The sequence below is a fragment of the Schistocerca gregaria genome, chromosome 3, assembly GCF_023897955.1.
Source record: "Schistocerca gregaria isolate iqSchGreg1 chromosome 3, iqSchGreg1.2, whole genome shotgun sequence".
NCBI classification, from domain to species: domain Eukaryota; kingdom Metazoa; phylum Arthropoda; class Insecta; order Orthoptera; family Acrididae; genus Schistocerca; species Schistocerca gregaria.
The window spans coordinates 582,532,296-582,557,405 of NC_064922.1; the positions used below are offsets into that span (position 1 = coordinate 582,532,296).

At 41.9% G+C, this 25,110-nt stretch overlaps 1 protein-coding gene across 3 annotated transcripts in view; it reads right to left on the bottom strand.

The window, feature by feature from the left end:
* LOC126354575 (tetratricopeptide repeat protein 17) overlaps positions 1-25,110 on the bottom strand; it is a 303,403-nt gene that overhangs the window by 135,872 nt on the left and 142,421 nt on the right. For all 3 annotated transcript variants that reach the window (XR_007565351.1, XM_050004319.1, XM_050004320.1), the window contains exon 8: positions 15,477-15,613. Coding sequence is in view for 2 of the 3 variants with exons in the window: in XM_050004319.1 (XP_049860276.1) it covers positions 15,477-15,613 (137 nt within the window). In the remaining variant the exon portion in view is untranslated. The remainder of the gene's footprint in view (positions 1-15,476; positions 15,614-25,110) is intronic.

A 25,110-nucleotide genomic window follows, 5' to 3' on the forward strand; every position in this document is an offset into this window, starting at 1 on the left:
CGACAAAAAATTTCTACTTATTGCTGAAACTTTTTAACAAACAGTTGCTGGTGCCTGAAGCAATATGGCACAATTATGCTATTTTTTAAAATTCTTTTTTTTATCTGAGAGTTTGTTTCAATACTAACCATTCTTAAAACTTAGTTTGTTACTGTCTTTTCTAACCTAAAAAGGTGCTGTTCTTGCACCAGTAAGTGCTAGTATCTTGCCACTCATGACTATGACACTCCCCCCCCCTCCCCCCTCCAAAAAAAGTTTCTGCTATAAGCCCAGCCAGTTTACCCTTCCCTTTCCAGTTGAGGTGAAGGTCATGCCTAGTATAATCATATCAACTGACAGAATCAGCAGAAACCATGGCAATATGTGACCTTGCATCTGACATAAGCAGCTGTTCCAGCTCCAAATTAATTCTCCTGACAGAAAAGTGCCAATGAGGCTTGTCATACCAGCTCAGAACAGATACAAACTCAACATTGGTATGTCACAACACTGATGCAATCTTTACCTGGTCACACACTATACCGTGTACAGCATCTCTGTCAGTACTACCGTCCAGCCCACCAACTGACACCACAGTGTCTCCCTCAGTGAAGTCTTTGCAAAGTGACCCTAAATCCTCTGCCACCTGCTCCAAATCAGTACTAGGTTTTTAAAAAATGGTGACTTGGTATTCTGATCCTAGTGCATCTCACAAAAATTGGCCTACACCTCTAGCATGAGAATTGCCTAAGCATGAAACTTTCTCTCTCTTTACTAATTTCTGTACATTCTTTCTTTTCAATTTATTGGCAAAAGTTTGTTTTATCCTGGCTAAATCTACACCTGACTGAGGCTCATCAGTTTCTAACTGAGGCCAAAGGCCAATCCTATTTTTCACATTCACCACAAAGCTGTCAGATAAAGTTCTAAACCTGTTCCTTCTGTTTGCTTTTGCCTGTTTCCAACTCTCTATGCCTTTCTCCCTCCTTAACCTGTGTAGATCTTTCCCAGTCTTGTCTAATTTAGCATGAAGGACAGCAATTTTCTGCTCCAGTTACAGTCATCCCAATGGAAAGAAACTACTGTAACCATCATACCAAACCCAGCAACTAACAATTCTACAGCTAGTCAGGCACTTTTAACTCATGAAAAAATAATACTTTAGTAAGAATAAGTCAGTTAAATTACCAAGAAACAAGGAAACACATTCTAAAAAATTAGACCTGTACACAGCTATATGTAACTACACTACTAATGCAAAGTTCCTGGATTAAACAACTTAAAATATACACTACTTTCTGGAAATAAGACCTTAATAAGGAAGGCTACACGGTACTTAAATTGCAGGAATGGAAAAATGAACAACTGAGCAAGATTTTGTTAGTTTACTGCACCAAAACGCAAGCAAAAATATGACTGTAACCCGATTTCATGATATTTTTGCATTTTCTGATATAATATGAGTGAGGTCTTTAATAGTAATATTAAAAAAAAACATCCTAAGGTGTATATTTAGTGAATAATCTCTACTAAATTAACTGTTATTACAATCTAAGCAACTTATCTTCAGGAGAGCACAATAATTTGTGCATCTTGCCTGGTGCGAGGCTGCCAACAGTTTCTGAATGTATAAAGTGAATTAAATAAAAACTTAGTTTCTACAGGGAGTCATAAAACTTTCTTATGAAATTGCTTTCCAAGAATGCTGTCTGAAATACACCTCCCTGATACTGACAAGGGGAAGGTTGAGACAATAATTAAATTGCGGAAGACTAACAACTCTCACAGATATGAGGGATATTGAAGATTACTGTTAAAATTTCTTGAATTCTTGTAGTAGCTTTCTGAAAATGGATGCAGCACAATGCTGCAAAAGAGGCAAGGAGGTGCAAAACACTGCCTATGTTAGTCGGTTGCTTAATCACTTTTGTAATTTGTTCTTTAGAAATGGTCAGTTCCTTATGCAATTGAAGTAATCAATAGTGGAAAAGCTTTATACACACACACACACACACACACACACACACACACACGAGAGAGAGAGAGAGAGAGAGAGAGAGAGAGAAGCCTATTTCAGTGGGATTGGTATTTGCAAAAGTTACTGAAAAGGCTGCATATACAAGGGGAATTGATCACATAATTCATTGTTAAACATACAGTTTGGTTTCAGATGTGGTTTTTCAACTGTAAATGCTATATTCTCTTTTCTCTGTGATGTGTTGGATTAAACAAAAAGCTGCAAACACTAGACATCTTCCTTGGTTTAACTAAGGTTTTTAATAATGCTGATCACAAAATACTGTTGCAGAAGTTGGACCATTATGTAATAAGAGGAGTAGTTCACAATTGGTTCTTCTCATACTGTATGAGGACAGGAGTGATGCTCTCACAAAGTAAGTACGCATGTGCCAAACACAAATAAGCAAGAGCTGTGAAGTGTGAACTCTTCTCCATCAGATGTGGTGTCTGTAAGCAAATCAGTGTGGCTGTTGCCTTCATTTGTGTAAGAGTTGTTATTTTGTTTTGCCGAAAAAATGATAAGTGTAATAATACCGTATTTACTCGAATCTAAGCCGCACTCAAATCTAAGCCGCACCTGAAAAATGAGACTCGAAATCAAGGAAAAAAATATTCCCAAATCTAAGCCGCACCTGAAATTTGAGACTCGAAATACAAGGGAAGAGAAAAGTTTTAGGCCGCACCTCCATTGTAATACGAGACACAATTTAGGTCAAATGAATGACAATACAGCTACAGTAGTTTGGTTCGAGTCGTAAGCTTAGTAGTTAAACTTTACCAGGTAGCCATTGCTATGCGTCAGGCACTCCGTCCATATTTATATGGGTACCCTTCCTTTTTTACGTGCTTTGTCTGGTTTGAACTGATTGCTTATTTTTCTTTGATCTGGTAAGTGCCGTTCTCTTTGTTATAGGTGTTTACATCACTCTAAGCTCAAAATGCATTACTGTACTGTGTCACGCATTGTTTGTCGCATTCTGATAATGAGTGTTTATGGCCTGTCGCTGCTTGCGGCACGGCTTGGTTTTGTGCACGCTACCACCACTTACAATTTAAAAAGAGAGAGAGAGAGAGAGAGAGAGAGAGAGAGAGAGAGAGAGAGAGAGAGAGAGAGAGAGAGAGACTGCTATTTGTTGTTACTTATACTGCTGCTAGCTTTGATAATGATCAATAAGAACCAAATAATAGACTGTATGATAGATGTTCTGAAAGAGAGTTTAGCGAAAAAAAATTCTGTTTGAAAATCTTTGCTGGTGCCTCTTTAGTACATTACAGTCTGCAGAGAAATTAGAGTCATCTTAGATTTAAAAATCTAGTTAATTGCCGTGCTTCATATCTGACTGTATCACTATTAGGCATAAGAATAATATGAATATAAACATTACATGATATGTATATTCTTCCGCATTTGCTGTTGTCTCACTCTAGTTTCGTAGTTTATTAGGCAGACACGATTTACATAAGATAGCAGCAAACACAAAACAATACATGGCAAAATGTTTATATTCGTATTATTCTTATGGTGAAGAGAATATTGCATGTGATTCACAATTCATAAAAGTTCCTATTAGCAACCATCTCTTCTCATAGGTAGGAAATAATTCAGAACATACAGTTGGCCATATTGACAAACATCTCAAATAGTCTTGCAGGTCGGATTTTCGTAGTACATTGAAATGCTGCTACATCTGAAGATGAACAATACGGAATTTGTATTTACTTTGTAGGGTAATGTATGAAAATGCAGTGGTCGAAACTCAGGGCGGAGAAAAAAGCTCGTCTTCTACCTTCTCCCCCCCCCAATTTATTTACTGACGCAGAGGTTTTGGCACCAGTATTTATCTTTGGCCTGAAAAGCATGCCTGTGCAGTGCTACATATATTCGACGGCAGAAGTTAGTTGTGGCGCCACCTACCAACATTTTTCAGAACTTCCGGATTCTAAGCCGCAGACGGTTTTTTGGATTACAAAAACCAGAAAAAAAGTGCGGCTTGGATTCGAGTAAATACGGTAAAGTAACGAACTGTAATGGTGTTTCACATAAAACATGGGAGAACTGTTAGATAAACATATCTTTTACTAAATGAAGTGTATGGTAAAACCTGTTTATCATGTTTGCGAATTTTTACGTGATTGAAGCTTTTTTAAGATGGGCGAGAAGACGCTGAAGATGATTCGTGCTCGGTATACCCTTCAACATAAAACATTGATTAAAATATTGAAAAAGTACATAGTCATATTGGATCTTCTGTTGCTTGGGTATTCAATTGTTTGCTGAAACTGTAGGAACTGACAAAGAATGGGTAAGCAAAATTTTATATACCAGTTTCACATGAGAAAAGTGTGAGAGAACCAACTCATGAAAATGTTTGTACTGGCAATTTTTATACCACTGCAAATGATCATAATTTCTTGGAAAGAGTGATAACATGTAACGAATTTTGGTTTTATCATCCAGAAACTAAGTGACAATCCATGCATTCATGCATTGGATGTGCCCAACTTCACCGAGAGTGGAAAAACACTTGATTGAGCAAGTCAAGCTTCAAAGTGAAGATGACTGTTTTTTTTTTTTTTTTTTTAATTCATGGAATTGTGTATCCTTACTGGGTTACTGAAAGTCAAACTATTAGTGAACATTACTACCTTGAGGTTCCTGCTCAATTCTGCGAGAAAATAAAAACAACAATTACCAAACTGTGGAAGAAGTGGTTTTGTGTTCTGCATTCGTCTTGGGATCTGCATCGAGACTACGTACTGGTACGTACTGGCTCACACCACATTGTCTGTTAAAAGGTTTCTAGCGAAGCACAGCATCCCAGTCTTAGACCACCTGCCTTATTCACCTGGCCAAACATCATGTGACTTTTATCTATTCCCTACAAGTCAAATCTGCATTAAAGGAACAAAATTTCAGTCCATTAGAGCTGCGAAAGAACAAGCAGCATGTGTCTTCAAGAAGCTCAGAGTGGAAGACTTCCAGCACTATTTCCATCAATGGAAAATTGTCATGGAGCCTTGTACGGAGGGGGAAATATACAGAAGACGATAATAATTTTTTTTTTTTAATTAAACATTTTGCAGCAAGAGTCCCATTATTTTACAGCCATACCTCATACTATAAGAACAGACAGTGAAACCTCATTCTCTCTAGTAATGAGAATAGCTGTGAAGTGGCATCTGATTGGGGCATAATAAAGTGGGGGCTGAAGGGGCTGCTACTGTTTCTTCTATATAAAAATGATATGCCTCCTAGTGACAGGTAATTCTAAAATATTTCTGTTCGTTGATAACACTAGATGGTAATGAAGGATGTTGAATTCAACACAGATAATGCATCAAATGGTGCAATTCAAGACATAAATTCATGGGTAGTACAAAATAAAGTAATGCCAAATCACAGTAAGACTTAGTTTTTACAGTTTCTGCAACAAAATTCAACAAAAACTGACATTTTGATTACACAGAATAGGTATATAGTAAGTGAGCCTAAGCAGTTCAAATTTATTGGTGTTCAGAGAAATTGTAAGCTGTCACAGAAAGCCCATATTTAGGATCTTGTTCAAAATATATTGTTATATTTATCGTTAGAGTACTATCTGCAATAAGTGATAGTTCAACATGAAAATTAGTCTACTTTGCTTATTTTCATGACATACTGCATTATATTCTGGGGTAACTGTTCCCACTTATAAGTGAAATTTTTGGCTCAGAAACAGTCAGTTAAGTCAAATGCAAAGTAAGTTTGTGAACCTCTTGTTGACTCCTGTTCAGGTTTTGGGAATTCTGACACTGGCCTTTCAGTGTTGTTTGTTGTTACCTATATGACTTATTCCCAATAATTAGCTGGTTTCACTTGGTTAATACTACACAGAAATCCAATATGAATGTGTATCACATCTCCTTGACTCTTGTGCATAGAAAGGCACGGTTTTCTGGTGCATCCATTTTCAGTAAGCTGCCAAATGATTAAAAAATCTTAGCAGTAATCCTCACACTTCTAAATTTAAACTGAAAGCTTTCCTTATGCCTTGCTCCATCTATTCTCTACTGGTCTTGGAAAAAAATAAGGCTAATTCTTGTGTCATAGTGTTTTTAGCCTAATTTTTGTGTCATCTACAGAGAATTCATGTAAATTTTATTTTATAAGTTATTACTTTTCCGATGTTAACTTCATGTACTGACTCATTCCCCAGCCATAGAGAGTTGCTCCTTAATTTGGTCTTACACAACTAGATGTGTAAAATAAAAAAACAAAATGAAATCATAGATAAGCTCTTCTTTAATACCTGTACATCATTTTATATCAGTATGATCACCACCAGCAGTCCCCCAAATGAATGGCCACCACCAAACTGTGCCCAATAGCACAGTTGACCATCTAGTGCCAGAAAATGCTGCTAAGCAGAACACAATCAATTTCACAGGCTGCTTTACAGCTGTATTAGAAAGAGCACAACACAGCCAGTCAACAATATGCTTCTCAGCGGCTGGACAAGTAATTCTGTTATATTCTGAGAGTGCAATGAGATAGAATCAGCCAGGTGCATATGAGCTTGCTTATCAATTTGACAGTCTGCAGAAAAATAAAGGCTGATATGGGCAACCTGTGAAGCAGAATGGCTGCAGGAATGTTGGGAGGAGATGGAATACTATGTCACAAGATTAGAGAGGGAACATGCTAATCAGCAGCCAGGTAGTGAGATGAGCTTGGAAGATGCACCTAAATCTGTAAATAGTGCAAGGTCTCCCACTGGTGTAAAACCACACTGTCAATCTGGTAATTTCTGCCCCCTACTATGAAGAAAGACTACATTTTAACCTCATGAAGTAACTACAGATCTTAAAGTATGCAAGTTAAACAACAGAAAAATATATCAACACAGTGTTTCATTGAGATGATTCCAACACAAGTAATAAAACTTCAGAAGTCACATTGAATATTATGTTGAATTTTATTCTGAACTATCATTATTAATGACTTATTATGAAAAGGATAGTTGCTTCTAACAATACAGTGAAGATGTTGAGTCGCAGATACGCACAACAGAAAAACTGTCAGCAAGTATGCCTTTGGCCAAAGAGGCAAGTAATTAGAGACACACACACACACACACACACACACACACACACACACACACAACCACAGTCCCTGATTGATAAAGGTAAGGCTGCGAGCTATGCATGATGCGAGAAGCAAACTACGTGCTGGAGTAAGGAGGAGGCTGGAATGGGTAGGGGGAGGGATAGCAGGATAAGGGTGGGGGATGGTAAAGAGCTGCTTGTGGGAGCATACAGGGACAAGGTAGGGAGAGCATAGGACACCAAGGTGCAGTAGGGAGGATTAGATATAGGGCACGGGTGGGAGGAGAGGAGCAGCAGAAAAGGAGAGAATTCAAAAGACATTGCGTGCATTGATGGAGCAAAGGGCTGTATAGTGTTGGAGGGGAAGGGGATGGTGGGTAAAGGACAACTACTAATGAAGATTGAGGCCAGGAGGGTTATGGGAACATAGAACAGGGAGCCATGATGGCTTTAATTTTGGTGGGCATGGAGCTTCGCTGGCGCCACTAACTACTTGTGGTGTCGATATCGATCCTGCTCATATATCAGGACTTTGGGTCTTTGGTTGAAGCATGTGCTGTTGGTTTTTGATGGGCATAGTACTGATGATGACAAGTACCAATAAAAAAAAAAAAAAAAAAAAAAAAAGACATAACTTCAATCAGGTGTGGAGAAGCTGCGAGTTCCCAGACTACAAGTCAGGGTGTTATTACCACCAGACAGGACAGGTACATATTGTAAAGTTTCTTATTAATGAATTGATCCTGTTCAAGTTTTTATATTACTGAGAGCGATATTATTTTTAACAAAGATTTTAATTTGTAATCATAATAATTCTTGTTAAGCAATAAAGTGTATTCCATGAAACAACAAATGACTATATATGTGGGTACAACTTCCATGTGTTTTTACTTAAAATCACCCCAACCCTTGTTGTGAGGTACCATAAATATTGCAGGGAGCATTCCCACTTGCACAGTACAGAAAAGCTGGCTTTGCTGGGAACTATCCAGATGGCACAGGCTGTGAAACATGTCATTGAAATTAAGCACATCAAGTTGGGCTGTGTGTTTAGCAACTGGGTGGTCTAGCTGTTTCTTGCCCACAGTTTGTCAGATGCTACTCATGTGGACATATAGCTTTTTTGTTGTCATACCCACGTGGAATGCAGCACAGTGGTTGTAGCTCAGCTTGTAGATTACATTACTGGTTTCACAGATAGCCCTGTCTTTGATGGGATAGGTGATGCTTGTGAATGGACTGGAACAGGTGGTGGTGGGAGGATTTATGGGACAGGTCTTGCATCTACATACTTTACAGGAGTTTTAACCGTGAAGCAATGGGTTGGGAGCAGGGGTTGTATAGGGATGGACGAAGATATTATGTAGGTTTAGTGGATGGCGGAATACCACAGTGGGAGGGGTGGGAAGGATAGTGGATAGGACGTTCTTCATTTCAGGGCACCATAAGAGGTAGTCAAAACCCTGACGAAGAATGAGTTGCTTACTCCAGTACTGGGTGGTACTGACTCATGACAGGAATGCTCTTCTGTGGCCAGACAGTGGGACTTTGGGAGGTGGTGGGTGACTGGAGAGATATAGCATGGGACATCTGGTTTTTTACAAGGTTGGGAGCATAATTACAGTCTATGAAGGCCTTAGTGAGGGTCTAAGTACATTTTGAGAGGGACTGCCCATCAGTACAGGTGTGATGGCTAAGGGTGTCTAAGCTGTAGAGAAGGGATTGAAGGCAGCTTTCGAACTGGAGGCATATCTGGTGGTTGGTAGGTTTGATATGGACAGAGGTTCTGATGTAACCATGTTTGAGGTGGGGGCCAACACCGAGGAAGGTGGCTTGTTGCGCTGAGGAGGACAAGTTGAAGTGAATGGGGGGAGAAGGTGTTGAGGTTCTGGAGCAATGTGGTTAGAGTGACCTCACCTTCAATCCAGATCACGAAGATGTCATCAATGAATCTGAACCAGGTGAGAGATTTGGGATTTTGGGTGTTTTGAAAGGATTCCTCTAGATGACCCACCAATAGATTGGCATAGGATGGTGCCACGCAAGTGCCCGTGGCCATACCCAAGATCTGAGTCTTATTTATGTTTTTATAGGAGAAGTAATTATGGGTGAGAATATAGTTGGCTATGGTGATTAGGAAGGAGGCTGTAGGTTTGGAATCTACTGAGAGTTGCGAAATCTAGTGTTCAATAGCAGAAAGGCCATGAACATCAGGGATGTTAGCGTAAAGGAAAGTGGTATCAATAATGATGATCTGGGCACCATGTGGTGAAGGAACATTAGCCGTGGAGAGTTGGTAGAGAAAATGGTTGGTATATTTATATAGGAAGGAAGGTTGTGGGTAATAGGGTACAGGTGTTGGTCAACGAGAGCAGAGATTTTCTCTGTGAGGGCGCAGTAACTGGCCACAATGGGGCATCCTGGGGTGGATGAATTTTAGGAATCGCATAGAAGTAGGAGTGCAAGGGTTGGTAGAGGTGAGGAGAGAGGGCAGAGGTTCTGCATTGGGCGTAAAGATTTGAGGGGAGACTGAAGATCCCACTGCATTTATGGAATGGAGTCACTATGGCTAGGGTTTGTATGCGGATGAATCTGGCAGCTGGTGGAGTTCTTCTGTCAGGTAATCCTCGCAGTTCGAAACAACAGTGGTGGTGTCTTTGTCAGCAGGTAGAATTATCATATTGGGATCAGTTTCTAGATAGTGGCTTGTGGTTGTTTCTTGCAGATGTAAGAATAGCTTGCATGTTCAGGGATTTGGGGAATGATGGTGAGGCAAGGTTCGAGGTTAAGAAATTTTGGCAAGTTAACAGGGAGTGATTTGGAGGCAGTGGGATGGATCATGGTTTGATGGAAGAGTGTACTGAATCAGGGAGGGTTCAGTATTGGTCTTTGGTTGAGACTGATACAGTAGATGGCGAAGAAGTGTTTCCACGATAGGGACCGGGAGAAGGAGAGGTCCTTAAAAAGTCCTACATGACTGAATTTGGGTGTGGGATGAAGGGTGAGGCCTTTGGAAAGGACTGATACTTCTGTGGAGATAAGGCTTTTGGAGGAAAGGTTCATTGCTGTGTTTCAGGTCTGTTTAGGTTCTTCATTCTGTATGGTGGTTGGAGGGAAGGTAAATGTAGTAGGTCTGCAGGACAGGGTTTGTCAGCTATGAGGTGATGCAGGTGAGGTCTGAGATTGCTGTAAATGTAATGGATGGTGGTAGTCCAAGCCGAGAGTTGGATGTGAACAGGATGGAAAGTTTTTTGAGTTGGCGTTGTGTATGCTGCTGTAGTTCCTGGAGGGCAACAGTTTCAGTGTGTGATATGGGATCCAGGAATTTGGAATTGCATAGCAGCAAAATTTACAGTTGGAGAGGAGATACTGCAAGGAGCTTTGGGACTGTTTGAAATGGTTTCGCAGGACCATTTTAGGACTGACTGAATCTGAACAGATGGAGGTTACTGTGAAAGGAGGGGTTGCAGCCAGAGATGGGTAATTTGGTAGTGAAGCCATTTGGGGGGAGGGGGAGTGGGGATTCCATTAGCCCAGCAACAATGCAGAAATATTATGTGGGACTATGTTCTGGCTTGGCTATGGATAAGGAAACTTTGTTTTAACATAGACAGAAGGAGCAATGATCCATGGTGGATGATAAAAAGTTGTAAAAATACATAAATAATGTAGGAATACATCCAAAAAACCTGCAAAAATACAGCAAAACACATGGGAAAATCACAAAAAGGATGAAACGCATGAAGAGTGGTGAAACAAGATTAAGATGAAATATAAGGCAGTAGGTCAATAATGAAAGGGGAAAACCAACTGAAATCAATGTGAAAACACAATGAGATCAAAGAAAAAGTCAACAAAAAGATTGTAATATTGGTTGCAGGTCTGTGGTTGCATAAGTGTGAAGAAGGGGGACAGCAGATGTGACTAGGTTAGGTGAAGTTGGTATGTGTGAACTGGAATAGAGAGGAGAAGGAGTGGGGGGTGTGGAGGGTTTTGTAGGATGAGATATAAGTTCATGTGGTACAGGAAGGTACAGAAAATAACATTTTTGTTGTTGTGCCTATATGCGACTCAGTATCTTCATTATATGGTGAGCAACAACTATTCATTTCATAATATGTCATTATTCCATCCTGGATTTTCCATTGTTCTATCACTATTAACTGATGTTGAAAAGTGTGATTTCTCTAAACCACGTGAAACACCAAATAATAGATCTCCATAAGCACAAAAAGTTTGTGAACCCTACACTAAACAGTAATTAAGGCAATGACAAATGAAAAACGCTCTTAAATGGCATATACTCAGCACATAATACCCTGACACATCATCCTGAATTCTCTTTGCCAGTTATGAATTATCTGTATTAGTCAAAATTATGTTTTTGTCCTTTGGCAATTTACAAACACATTTACATTTCAAAATTGGTACTCAATACTACAAAGATCAAAGTCCCATTGAAAATGCTGTAAAGAGTTAAATCAAATACATGTATAACGTTTTGGAAGTAAATTAATTTTACAGCATGTTTTTATGGCTTGAACACTGAGTCCATTCAATAAAATTTGTGTTTTTTATTGTTGATCACATAACTAATGAGGAGGTATTGAGTAGAATTTGGGAGAAGAGGACATTGTGGCACAACTTGACTAGAAGAAGGGATTGGTTGGCAGGACATGTTCTGAGACATCGAGGGATCACCAATTTAGTATTGGAGGGCAGTGTGGAGTGTAAAAATCATAGAGGGAGACCAAGAGATGAATACACTAAGCAGATTCAGAAGGATGTAGGTTGCAGTAGGTACTGGGAGAAGAAGAAGCTTGCCCAGGATAGAGTAGCATGGAGAGCTGCATCAAACCAGTCTCAGGACTGAAGACCACAACAACAACAACAATTGTTAATTCAAGTATGTTTATCATTAATGAGTAGTAAAAATAATCAACTATCATTATGAACAATTAACCTCATGGCAATGGTATGGCTTGCATGCCACAACAATACAGATAGCCCTACTGTATGTGAAACCACATTGATAGTGTACTAATGGAGAAGCCAGACTAGCTTACAGATCCTGACAAAAGAAAACACCCTGCTCAGTGGTGGCAGTGGTAACATTTTTGACAATGTTAGTTAACATGTACTTACTATGCCTGTACTGCGAATGACTGAAAGCAAAGGGAATCTACAACATTTATTTTTTTCTGAGGCTATGCAGTTCTGCTGAATAGTTTAATGATGTCAACATCCTCCTGACTAAAGTATTCTGTACATAAAATAGTGATCCACTCTGAACTTAGAGTGAGGACAATTAAGGAAGATGTTATCAACACAAAAAACGAAAGTAGTTTTCTAGTGGTCAGAACATAGAATTTTAGACCTCCTTACTGCATAGGATGTTTAGAGAATTGATAAAGGGAACTCTATAAGTTGAAGTATAGCAAGAATTAATGAAGGGGGATTCCAGGAAGAACAGGACTTTTGGTCCTGTGAGTACAGGATTATCAACACAAACTCCAAGAGGTACAAATCCAGGGTAGATCTAATAATGGATAAGAAAATGTGAACACGTGTGAATTACCATGAACAACTTAGTGAATAAATTATAATAGCCAAAACACACAAAGTCAATACCCAGCACAGTACTAAAAGTTTATATGCCTGCTAATTCCAAGGATGATGAGGAGATTGAGAAAATGTAGAATACAATAAAGGAAACGAAAATTTAATCATGATTGGGAACTGAAATTCCACAGTAGAAAAGGAAGAGAGGGACAACCAGTAGGAGAATATGGCCTGTGTAGACAATTGAAAAGAGAAGCTACCTGAAATAGTTTTGCATGGAGCACAATTTAATCACATTTAACACTTGGTTTAAGTATCATGGAAGAAGGTAAAGAAACCTAGAGACAGTAGAAGGTTTCGGAACTGCAGTGTAAACCTCAAGAAATTTCAGAAAAGAGGGAGTTTAATGACATGTATTCTGGATAAGTTGAATGAACCATAGGTTGTTGAGAGTTTCAGAGCTTTCGACAAAATATTGACCAAAACAGATGAAATGAATGCAATAGAGGAAGAATGGGTAGCTGTGGGAGATGAAAAAGTGAAGGCAACAGAGGCTTAAATTAACAAAAAGACAAAGCCCAGTAGAAATCCATTGGATAACACGCCAAATAATTGAATTTAATTGGTGTAACAAGACAAATGTAGCAAATGAATGGAATACAGATGTATAAAAAATGAGATTGACAGGAAGTGTGGAAGAGAAAACCAGAATGTCTGACGTCAGAAAAAGAAGGTCAACTTTCTATGAGCACATCAGCAAGTTACCACAAACACGTCTCACAAGTCAATGTCCCCTTCTGCCTGTACACCAGTGAAGTCATATGGTGGCATGTACTGCTGCAAGTTTGTTGGGTTATAACTCAGTCAGTGCACTGAAAGTGGCTATTCATAGCAAAATTCTGGGTATGCAAGAATATTAAAAAACCAATGGGATTGCGAATGATCATTTTGTTACTTTCTTCCATATCAGGCAGGGTTCTCACATAGGTTTGGTTCAAGGCAGAGCCAAGAAAACAGAATATGTTAAAAATCAGATGGTTCACTAGTTATGAATAGTACCATTTCTGTCACTCATTCTGTTGCACTTAGCTACAGGAAGACCTTTCTATTTGTATTTGACTGCAACTCACCACATAGCGAAGTCATATAGTGTTACATTCCATCCTAAATTTTCCATTGTTTGATTTATTTGGCTGCAGATATTTTATTTATTTATTTATTTATTTATTTAAATGTCAAGTTCCGTAGGACCAAACTGAGGAGCAAATCTCCAAGGTCATGGAACGTGTCAGTACATGAACTTACAACATAAAAAGTAATAACAGATAAAAATATATGTTCATGAACCCGAAAGAAAATCAATAAATAAGTTTAAGCAAATGCTATCAGCAATACAATGAGAATCATCTTAATTTTTCAAGGAACTCCTTGACAGAATAGAAGGAGTGACCCATCAGGAAACTCTTCAGTTTCGATTTGAAAGCGGGTGGATTACTACTAAGATTTTTGAATTCGAGTGGCAGCTTATTGAAAATGGAAACAGCAGTATACTGCACACCTTTTTGCACAAGAGTTAACAAAGTCCGATCCAAATGGAGGTTTGATTTCTGCCGAGTATTAACCGAGTGAAAGCTGCTTATTCTTGGAAATAAACTAATATTGGTAACAAGAAACGACAACAAGGAATATACATATTGAGAGGCCAATGTCAAAATACCCAGGCTCGTGAAAAAAGAGGTCGACAAGAGGTTCGTGAACTCACACCACTTATTGCCCGAACCACCCATTTCCGAGCCAAAAATATCCTTCTAGAATGGGAAGAGTTACTCCAAAAAATAATACCATACAACATAAGTGAATGAAAATAAGCAGAGTAGACTAGTTTACATGTCGAAATATTACTCACTTTCGATACCGTTCGAATAGCGAAAATGGCAGTATTAAGTCTTTGAACAAGATCCTGAACGTGGGCTTTCCACGACAGCTTACAATCTATCTGAACACCTAGGAATTTGAACTGTTCAGTTTCACTAATCATATGCTCGTTCTGTGAGATTAAAATGTCAGGTTTTGTTGAATTGTGTGTTAGGAACTGTAAAAACTGAGTCCTACTGTGATTTAACGTTAGTTTATTTTCTACAAGCCATGAACTGAGATCATGTACTGCTCTACTTGAAAACGAGTCAATGTTGCACACAACACCCTTAACTACAAAGCTAGTGTCATTAGCAAACAGAAATATTTTAGAGTTACCCATAATACTAGAGGGCATATCATTTATATAAATAAGGAACAGGAGCGGCCCCAACACTGATCCCTGGGGCACCCCCCACTTGACAGTACCCCACTCAGAACCCACATCACAGCCCAGCCGTTATCAACATTGTGAATAATGACCTTTTGCTGCCTGTTGCTAAAGTAAGAGGTGAACCAATTGTGAGCTACTCCCCTTATTCCATAATGGTCCAACTTCTCGAGCAATAATGTGAGACCAACACAGTCAAATGCCTTTGTTAAATCAAAAAATACGCCAAGCGTTCGATAGTGCACATACTTCAAACTATAGCAAATTTTTCACAAAATACCAGCACCTCTGTTCAAGTAGCAGATTTATGAAAGCAAGAGAGAGAGAGAGAGAGAGAGAGAGAGAGAGAGAGAGAGAGGTGTGTGTGTGTGTGTGTGTGTGTGTGTGTGTGTGTGTGTGTGTGCGCGCGCGTGTGTGTGTGTGCGTGGGTGGGTGGGTGGGTGGGTGGGGGGGGGGTGTAGGCAGATAAGGAGAGAGTTTTATAATCTGAAAGTAGAAGCAAATTCTTATCTTAACCAAAACCCACCTGCAATTCAACATTCTTCAGCAGCATTTGGAGACTCAGGGTCACACTCTGGGCTATAAGTTGGCTTTCAGCATTCACTTCACAGCTAAGGACTGCATGTCCATCCACAATTTTCTGCAAACATGCTCGTCCTGGAGCTAACAAAAAGTTATAGATTTAGACATGGTTAAGAAATAAACAGAAATGTACAACTGATTTTAATTGTATTATTCAACACTACCACAAATTAACCATATGCACATTACTGTACACAAAGCAGGTGTTGTATATTTGATAAGAGAAAAGACATGTAACAAAGCAAGCATTTTCTCAAGATATTGTGGAATTGTCAACCACTTCTGATACGTGGTGCTCTACAAGACTCTATGCACACACATCTCTCTCTCTCTCTCTCTCTCTCTCTCTCTCTCTCTCTCTGTGTGTGTGTGTGTGTGTGTGTGTGTGTGTGTGTGTGTGTGTGTGTGTGTGCCAACAAAAGTAAATTTTTGTACATAAATGTTAGAAATAGAGAGGAAGGGGTTGGAAGAAATAAGAGAAATATGAGATTAAGTAGGAAAACTAGCCAGGACTGCAAGTTAACAGACAGTCATAAATGATGAGAGGAAAATCAACAATGAAATGCTAGTAGCACATAAGAATTAAAACTAAGATGTTACTAGTTAAATGCTTATGACAGAAGAAATTTAAAGATCTGAGAAGTTAGCAGTGGGATATAGAGCTGTTGAGAAGTCAGAAATTATAGCGCTTCAAGAATTTACATGTAAATTCTGGAACCACTTGGCCTTCTGCCCCCTTGAACACGTGATATTTTAAAGATAAGTGTGAGATTTTGAAGTTACCAGCAACGAGAGTGTACATAGTTGGTATTACTGGAACAAAGAGCTGTTGTAACTCACCGATCTTTCAAAGTGCCGCCACACAGTTACACGCATCCTCTACATGCAGTGCTATCTGCCAGCCATGCAGCAGGAGCGGCACCTAAGCCGCCAGCCAGCCAGCAGCTGCTGCACTTGGACTCAGTTATGATTTAACTGTTAAAGTGTACACACGTCTTACTCTGTTTACTTGATCTGTGACTTTCACGTATTGCATCTTCCTTGAAATATATTTGTTCAACTTGAAGTTATAATGATCCGTGACAAGGTAGTGAATTTTCTTTTCCATCGTTGACCTACATGTTTCCATGGCTACTTTAGAGCAACTATTACAAGGTCTCATAGAACAGCCAACACTTCTCACAAATGCGATTCGTGATTTTGTCGCGGCATCAAATGCAGGGCATCTCTCGTTGTTGTCTCTACCTACTTTTCCTCCGTATGACGAGACGGCAGAAGACTGGTCTGATTACGAAAAATGTCTTCGACAGCACTTCTTGGCATTTCATATCGCGGATGAACAAACATGTGAGTCTCTGTTCCTTTCATGGATTTCACCTCAAATGTATCGATTGTTGTCGCAATTGGCTCCATTGAAAGATCCTGGCGTCTTTGTCCTTTGCTGAAATGTGCTCACTTCTGTCCATCTATTTTCAAAAGCAAACGCATGTGGTGGCCTCTCGTGTTGCCTTTTATCGTTGTCAAAAACAACCGAATCAATCCTATCGCGCTTGGGCTGCTGAACTTCACGGCCTCAGTAGAACATGTCAATTTGTTACTGAAGTTCACAAAGAATCCTACGCCAATTCCATGGTATGGGATGCTATTATCCGATCGGCACCCGACAAAGAAGTTAGGCAACATGCCCTTCATTTGGCAAATCTGACTCTAGATGCAGTCCTATCCATCCCTCAGTCTTTTGAAATTTCTCACACCGCTGGAGCGCAAATAGAGGCATGGGGCAACGTCAGGGAAATACAACCTCTGTGCGATGTTGATGAAGTGTGTGGCGTGTCCCCGCTGGCCGACATGGCCACAGTACGCTCCCAAGCGCAGCCTCGGCCTAACTGTAAAAACACCTCTAATAAACTGCAGCAAAATCCATGGCAACTTCCTTCATGTCCGACGGTGTTTTACGAAACATTCATGAGAAGATTGTCCACAACATTGGGCCGTGTATCACAAATGCAAAAAAAATGGTCATGTGTCATCCGTTTGCAAATCCAACCGCATACAAGATGTTCATGAACATGACGCTGATTCTGATTCTGTGTTGTCTGTTAATTGTACTTCTTCCCTTTCAGGGAAGTTATTCCTCACTGTCCAAATACTGGGTCGAGATGCTCGCATGCAGGTGGATACTGGTTCCGCTGCCACTATCATCAATTCTCAGATGTATCTTCAGGCAATTTTGGACTTACAATAAACAGAGGATTTCTGTTTTGGGACAATTTGATGCTGAGGTATCTTACAAATCTGTCGTTCGCACTGTTCTCATATTTGTGGTCAACCATAGTAACATGGATAATCTTTTTGGTTTCAATGCCTTTCGCGTATTTGGGTTCTCCATAGATGTCTCTGACACTATCGTCTCGGATGCTATTCCTTATGCTCAATTGGATTCCTTGTTGACGACATTTTCGTCTCTTTTTTCTCCTGGGTTAGGCTGTGCAAATGACTTTGAAGCTCATATCATGCTGAAACCCACTGCTTGGCCTAAGTTTTTTCGGGCTCAGCCCATTCCTGTGGCCCTTCGTGATCAGGTCAAACGGGAGCTGGATCGTCTCACTGCTTCAGGGGTCTTGCTTCCTGTCACTTCCAGTGAGTAGTACTCTCCTGTCATTGTCATTGCTAAGCCAAACGGTGATATTCGCCTCTGTGACGATTTCAAAGCCACTGTAAATGCTCAATGCCTTATCGACACTTGCCCTATGCCTCGACCTGAAGAACTGTTCACTAAACTAGCTGGAGGCCAGTATTTTTCTAAACTTGAGCTGTCAAAAGCTTATCATCAACTTCCTCTCGAAGCTGCTTCCCAGCAGTTTCTGGTCCTTAACATGCCTTTCGGCCTCTATCAATACCAATGCTTGTCATTCGGGGTTGCCAGCACCTCTGCTCTCTTTCAGCGATTCTTGGAACAATTATTGTCCACTGTCTCTGAGTGTATAACTTGCCAGGACAACATTGTTGTCAGTGGCTCCACCATTGACGAACATCATCAAAATCTCCGCACACTTTTTCATGTCTAACAGACTGCCGGTCTTAAGTTTAATGTTCAGAAATCAAAATTTTTTCAGGCATCTATCACGTACTTGGGGTTTCAACTCTCTCGGGATGGTATTCGTCCGCTTCAGCAAACTGTTGCTGCGATCAATGCCCTTCCTCGCCCTACATCTGTTAAGGAACTGCAGGACTTCTTGGGGAAAATAGCATACTACCACAAGTTTTTACCATCTACTGCTTCGGTGGCTCAGCCGTTGCATCGCCTGTTGCATAAAAATGTGCCTTTTCACTGGTCCACGTCATGCGATGCGGCTTTCCAGAAATTGAAGACTATGTTGAAACAGGCCCCGTGCCTGGCTACTTATCGACCTGGCCAACATCTTGTTCTTGCCATGGACGCCTCTCAATACAGGTTCGGTGCAGTCCTTTCTGACGGTTCTAAACAACCCATTGCTTATGCCTCCAAAACGCTCACGGATGCTCAACAAAAGTATTCTCAAATTGAAAAAGAAGCTTTGGCCATTATTTATGCTCTTCATAAGTTTGGTGTTTTTCTCTATGGATCCAAAATTCATCTTGTTACGAATCACAAACCACTTGTTTCCTTGTTTCATCCATCAACGTCACTTCCCGACAAGGCTGAACACTGCCTCCAGCGTTGGGCTCTTTACTTGTCTCGTTTCAATTATGAGATTCATTTCCGGCCGACGGTTCAACATGCAAATGCTGATGCACTGTCTCACCTTCCCATGGGTCCTGATCTGGCATTCAATAGGGATGAACTTTTGCGTTTCCATCTGGATGTTGCCGAGCAGCGGGTTGTGGATGGGTTCCCCATCACCGGGGAACAGCTGGCGGCTGCTACGGGTTCTGACCTACCCTCTCCCGGGTTTTATGCTTTATTCCGAAGGGTTGGCCAGATCGTCCATCTGCTAAGACTTCTGATCCATTGCGGAACTACTACGCTTTGCATTACCGCCTCACGGCTAGGGATGGTGTTTTTCTCCTTTCCACCGAAAATGCTTCGCCGCGTGTTGTGGTACCTGCAGCTTTGCGTGCTTCGGTCTTGCACCTCCTTCACCAAGGGCACTGGGGTGTGTCTTGCACAAAATCTCTGGCGTGCTGTCATGTGTACTGGCCCAGCATTGACTCCGAAATTGCACACATGGTCGCTGCCTGCAGCCCTTGTGCGTCACAGGCCGCCACCTCAAAGTCATCCTTGTCACCATAGCCTTTGCCTGAGAAGCCTTGGGAGCGTATTCATGCTCACTTTGTGGGACCTTTTTTAGGTACTTATTGGCTTCTCATTATTGACGCCTACTCTAACTTTCCTTTCATTTTCCGTTGCATGTTGCCTACCACCGTGGCAACCACCAATGCTCTAGCTCACATTTTCTCTTTTGAAGGCCTTCCCTCTACTCTTGTTACTGATAATGGTCCGCAATTTACCTCTTCCAATTTTGCTGATTTTTGTGCCCGTCATGGCGTCATGCATGTCACGGCCCCTCCGTTCCATCCACAGTCAAACGGTAAGGCTGAAAGACTGGTCCACACATTTAAGGCTCAGCTGAGGAAACTCCAGACTCCGTCTGCCAATGCCTGTATGAAATCCAGATGGACACAGATGTTGCAGTGTGTCATTCGGACCAGCTCTGGCCTCGTGTGCTGGCAATGCCTGTTCCGGATGCCGTTACAACACCTTCAGCTCTACCTGACACTCGGGATACTGGAATCTCCAATTACTCACAACACAGTCCTCTCACCATCATATCGGTACCAGCACAAGAACTGATGCCACCAGGCGACGTGTCCATGCAGGAAACAGATGACCATCATCTGTCAGAGCAACTCTACTCGCCTCCTTCCCTTACGGACGCGGACACATTGCCCATGTCTCCTGTTATAAGAACTGGACTTGCCGCAACAGGCAGATTGGTGCACAGGGCCTCAGCAGATTCGACCCCCATGTCTCCTGTCATCTCGACCCGTTATCATCGGGGACACTTCCGTCCGTACAGGAAGCCGCCTCCTCGAGGCTTTACGGCCAGTCAAACAACACCTATGGACTTTAACAATCTACATGCCACCTCCATCAAGACCTGTGCAAAAAATTCAAAGGGGGGGAAAAGTGCTGTGACTTGCTGATCTTTCACAGTGCTGCCGCGCAGTTACCCGCGTTCTCTACATGTGGCACTGTCTGCCAACCATACAGCAGCAGCGCCACCTAAGTGGCCAACCAGCCAGTGGCCGCTAGACTTAGACTCAGTTATGATTTGACTGTTAAAGTGTACACACGTCTTACTCTGTTTACTTGATCTGAGACTTTCACGTATTGCATCTTCCTTGAAATATATTTGTTCAACTTGAAGTTATAATGATCCGTGACAAGGTAGTGAATTTTCTTTTCCATCGTTGACCTACATGTTTCCATGGCTACTTTAGAGCAACTATTGCAAGGTCTCATAGAACAGCCAACACTTCTCACAAATGCGATTCGTGATTTTGTCGCGGCATCAAATGCAGGGCGTCTCTCGTTGTTGTCTCTACCTACTTTTCCTCCGTATGACGAGACGGCAGAAGACTGGTCTGATTACGAAAAATGTCTTCGACAGCACTTCTTGGCATTTCATATCGCGGATAAACAAACATGTAAGTCTCTGTTCCTTTCATGGATTTCACCTCAAATGTATCGATTGTTGTCACAATTGGCTCCATTGAAAGATCCTGCGTCTTTGTCCTTTGCTGAAATGTGCTCACTTCTGTCCATCTATTTTCAAAAGCAAACGCATGTGGTGGCCTCTCGTGTTGCCTTTTATCGTTGTCAAAAACAACCGAATCAATCCTATCGCGCTTGGGCTGCTGAACTTCACGGCCTCAGTAGAACATGTCAATTTGTTACTGAAGTTCACAAAGAATCCTACGCCAATTCCATGGTATGGGATGCTATTATCCGATCGGCACCCGACAAAGAAGTTAGGCAACATGCCCTTCATTTGGCAAATCTGACTCTAGATGCAGTCCTATCCATCCCTCAGTCTTTTGAAATTTCTCACACCGCTGGAGCGCAAATAGAGGCATGGGGCAACGTCAGGGAAATACAACCTCTGTGCGATGTTGATGAAGTGTGTGGCGTGTCCCCGCTGGCCGACATGGCCACAGTACGCTCCCAAGCGCAGCCTCGGCCTAACTGTAAAAACACCTCTAATAAACTGCAGCAAAATCCATGGCAACTTCCTTCATGTCCGACGGTGTTTTACGAAACATTCATGAGAAGATTGTCCACAACATTGGGCCGTGTATCACAAATGCAAAAAAAATGGTCATGTGTCATCCGTTTGCAAATCCAACCGCATACAAGATGTTCATGAACATGACGCTGATTCTGATTCTGTGTTGTCTGTTAATTGTACTTCTTCCCTTTCAGGGAAGTTATTCCTCACTGTCCAAATACTGGGTCGAGATGCTCGCATGCAGGTGGATACTGGTTCCGCTGCCACTATCATCAATTCTCAGATGTATCTTCAGGCAATTTTGGACTTACAATAAACAGAGGATTTCTGTTTTGGGACAATTTGATGCTGAGGTATCTTACAAATCTGTCGTTCGCACTGTTCTCATATTTGTGGTCAACCATAGTAACATGGATAATCTTTTTGGTTTCAATGCCTTTCGCGTATTTGGGTTCTCCATAGATGTCTCTGACACTATCGTCTCGGATGCTATTCCTTATGCTCAATTGGATTCCTTGTTGACGACATTTTCGTCTCTTTTTTCTCCTGGGTTAGGCTGTGCAAATGACTTTGAAGCTCATATCATGCTGAAACCCACTGCTTGGCCTAAGTTTTTTCGGGCTCAGCCCATTCCTGTGGCCCTTCGTGATCAGGTCAAACGGGAGCTGGATCGTCTCACTGCTTCAGGGGTCTTGCTTCCTGTCACTTCCAGTGAGTAGTACTCTCCTGTCATTGTCATTGCTAAGCCAAACGGTGATATTCGCCTCTGTGACGATTTCAAAGCCACTGTAAATGCTCAATGCCTTATCGACACTTGCCCTATGCCTCGACCTGAAGAACTGTTCACTAAACTAGCTGGAGGCCAGTATTTTTCTAAACTTGAGCTGTCAAAAGCTTATCATCAACTTCCTCTCGAAGCTGCTTCCCAGCAGTTTCTGGTCCTTAACATGCCTTTCGGCCTCTATCAATACCAATGCTTGTCATTCGGGGTTGCCAGCACCTCTGCTCTCTTTCAGCGATTCTTGGAACAATTATTGTCCACTGTCTCTGAGTGTATAACTTGCCAGGACAACATTGTTGTCAGTGGCTCCACCATTGACGAACATCATCAAAATCTCCGCACACTTTTTCATGTCTAACAGACTGCCGGTCTTAAGTTTAATGTTCAGAAATCAAAATTTTTTCAGGCATCTATCACGTACTTGGGGTTTCAACTCTCTCGGGATGGTATTCGTCCGCTTCAGCAAACTGTTGCTGCGATCAATGCCCTTCCTCGCCCTACATCTGTTAAGGAACTGCAGGACTTCTTGGGGAAAATAGCATACTACCACAAGTTTTTACCATCTACTGCTTCGGTGGCTCAGCCGTTGCATCGCCTGTTGCATAAAAATGTGCCTTTTCACTGGTCCACGTCATGCGATGCGGCTTTCCAGAAATTGAAGACTATGTTGAAACAGGCCCCGTGCCTGGCTACTTATCGACCTGGCCAACATCTTGTTCTTGCCATGGACGCCTCTCAATACAGGTTCGGTGCAGTCCTTTCTGACGGTTCTAAACAACCCATTGCTTATGCCTCCAAAACGCTCACGGATGCTCAACAAAAGTATTCTCAAATTGAAAAAGAAGCTTTGGCCATTATTTATGCTCTTCATAAGTTTGGTGTTTTTCTCTATGGATCCAAAATTCATCTTGTTACGAATCACAAACCACTTGTTTCCTTGTTTCATCCATCAACGTCACTTCCCGACAAGGCTGAACACTGCCTCCAGCGTTGGGCTCTTTACTTGTCTCGTTTCAATTATGAGATTCATTTCCGGCCGACGGTTCAACATGCAAATGCTGATGCACTGTCTCACCTTCCCATGGGTCCTGATCTGGCATTCAATAGGGATGAACTTTTGCGTTTCCATCTGGATGTTGCCGAGCAGCGGGTTGTGGATGGGTTCCCCATCACCGGGGAACAGCTGGCGGCTGCTACGGGTTCTGACCTACCCTCTCCCGGGTTTTATGCTTTATTCCGAAGGGTTGGCCAGATCGTCCATCTGCTAAGACTTCTGATCCATTGCGGAACTACTACGCTTTGCATTACCGCCTCACGGCTAGGGATGGTGTTTTTCTCCTTTCCACCGAAAATGCTTCGCCGCGTGTTGTGGTACCTGCAGCTTTGCGTGCTTCGGTCTTGCACCTCCTTCACCAAGGGCACTGGGGTGTGTCTTGCACAAAATCTCTGGCGTGCTGTCATGTGTACTGGCCCAGCATTGACTCCGAAATTGCACACATGGTCGCTGCCTGCAGCCCTTGTGCGTCACAGGCCGCCACCTCAAAGTCATCCTTGTCACCATAGCCTTTGCCTGAGAAGCCTTGGGAGCGTATTCATGCTCACTTTGTGGGACCTTTTTTAGGTACTTATTGGCTTCTCATTATTGACGCCTACTCTAACTTTCCTTTCATTTTCCGTTGCATGTTGCCTACCACCGTGGCAACCACCAATGCTCTAGCTCACATTTTCTCTTTTGAAGGCCTTCCCTCTACTCTTGTTACTGATAATGGTCCGCAATTTACCTCTTCCAATTTTGCTGATTTTTGTGCCCGTCATGGCGTCATGCATGTCACGGCCCCTCCGTTCCATCCACAGTCAAACGGTAAGGCTGAAAGACTGGTCCACACATTTAAGGCTCAGCTGAGGAAACTCCAGACTCCGTCTGCCAATGCCTGTATGAAATCCAGATGGACACAGATGTTGCAGTGTGTCATTCGGACCAGCTCTGGCCTCGTGTGCTGGCAATGCCTGTTCCGGATGCCGTTACAACACCTTCAGCTCTACCTGACACTCGGGATACTGGAATCTCCAATTACTCACAACACAGTCCTCTCACCATCATATCGGTACCAGCACAAGAACTGATGCCACCAGGCGACGTGTCCATGCAGGAAACAGATGACCATCATCTGTCAGAGCAACTCTACTCGCCTCCTTCCCTTACGGACGCGGACACATTGCCCATGTCTCCTGTTATAAGAACTGGACTTGCCGCAACAGGCAGATTGGTGCACAGGGCCTCAGCAGATTCGACCCCCATGTCTCCTGTCATCTCGACCCGTTATCATCGGGGACACTTCCGTCCGTACAGGAAGCCGCCTCCTCGAGGCTTTACGGCCAGTCAAACAACACCTATGGACTTTAACAATCTACATGCCACCTCCATCAAGACCTGTGCAAAAAATTCAAAGGGGGGGAAAAGTGCTGTGACTTGCTGATCTTTCACAGTGCTGCCGCGCAGTTACCCGCGTTCTCTACATGTGGCA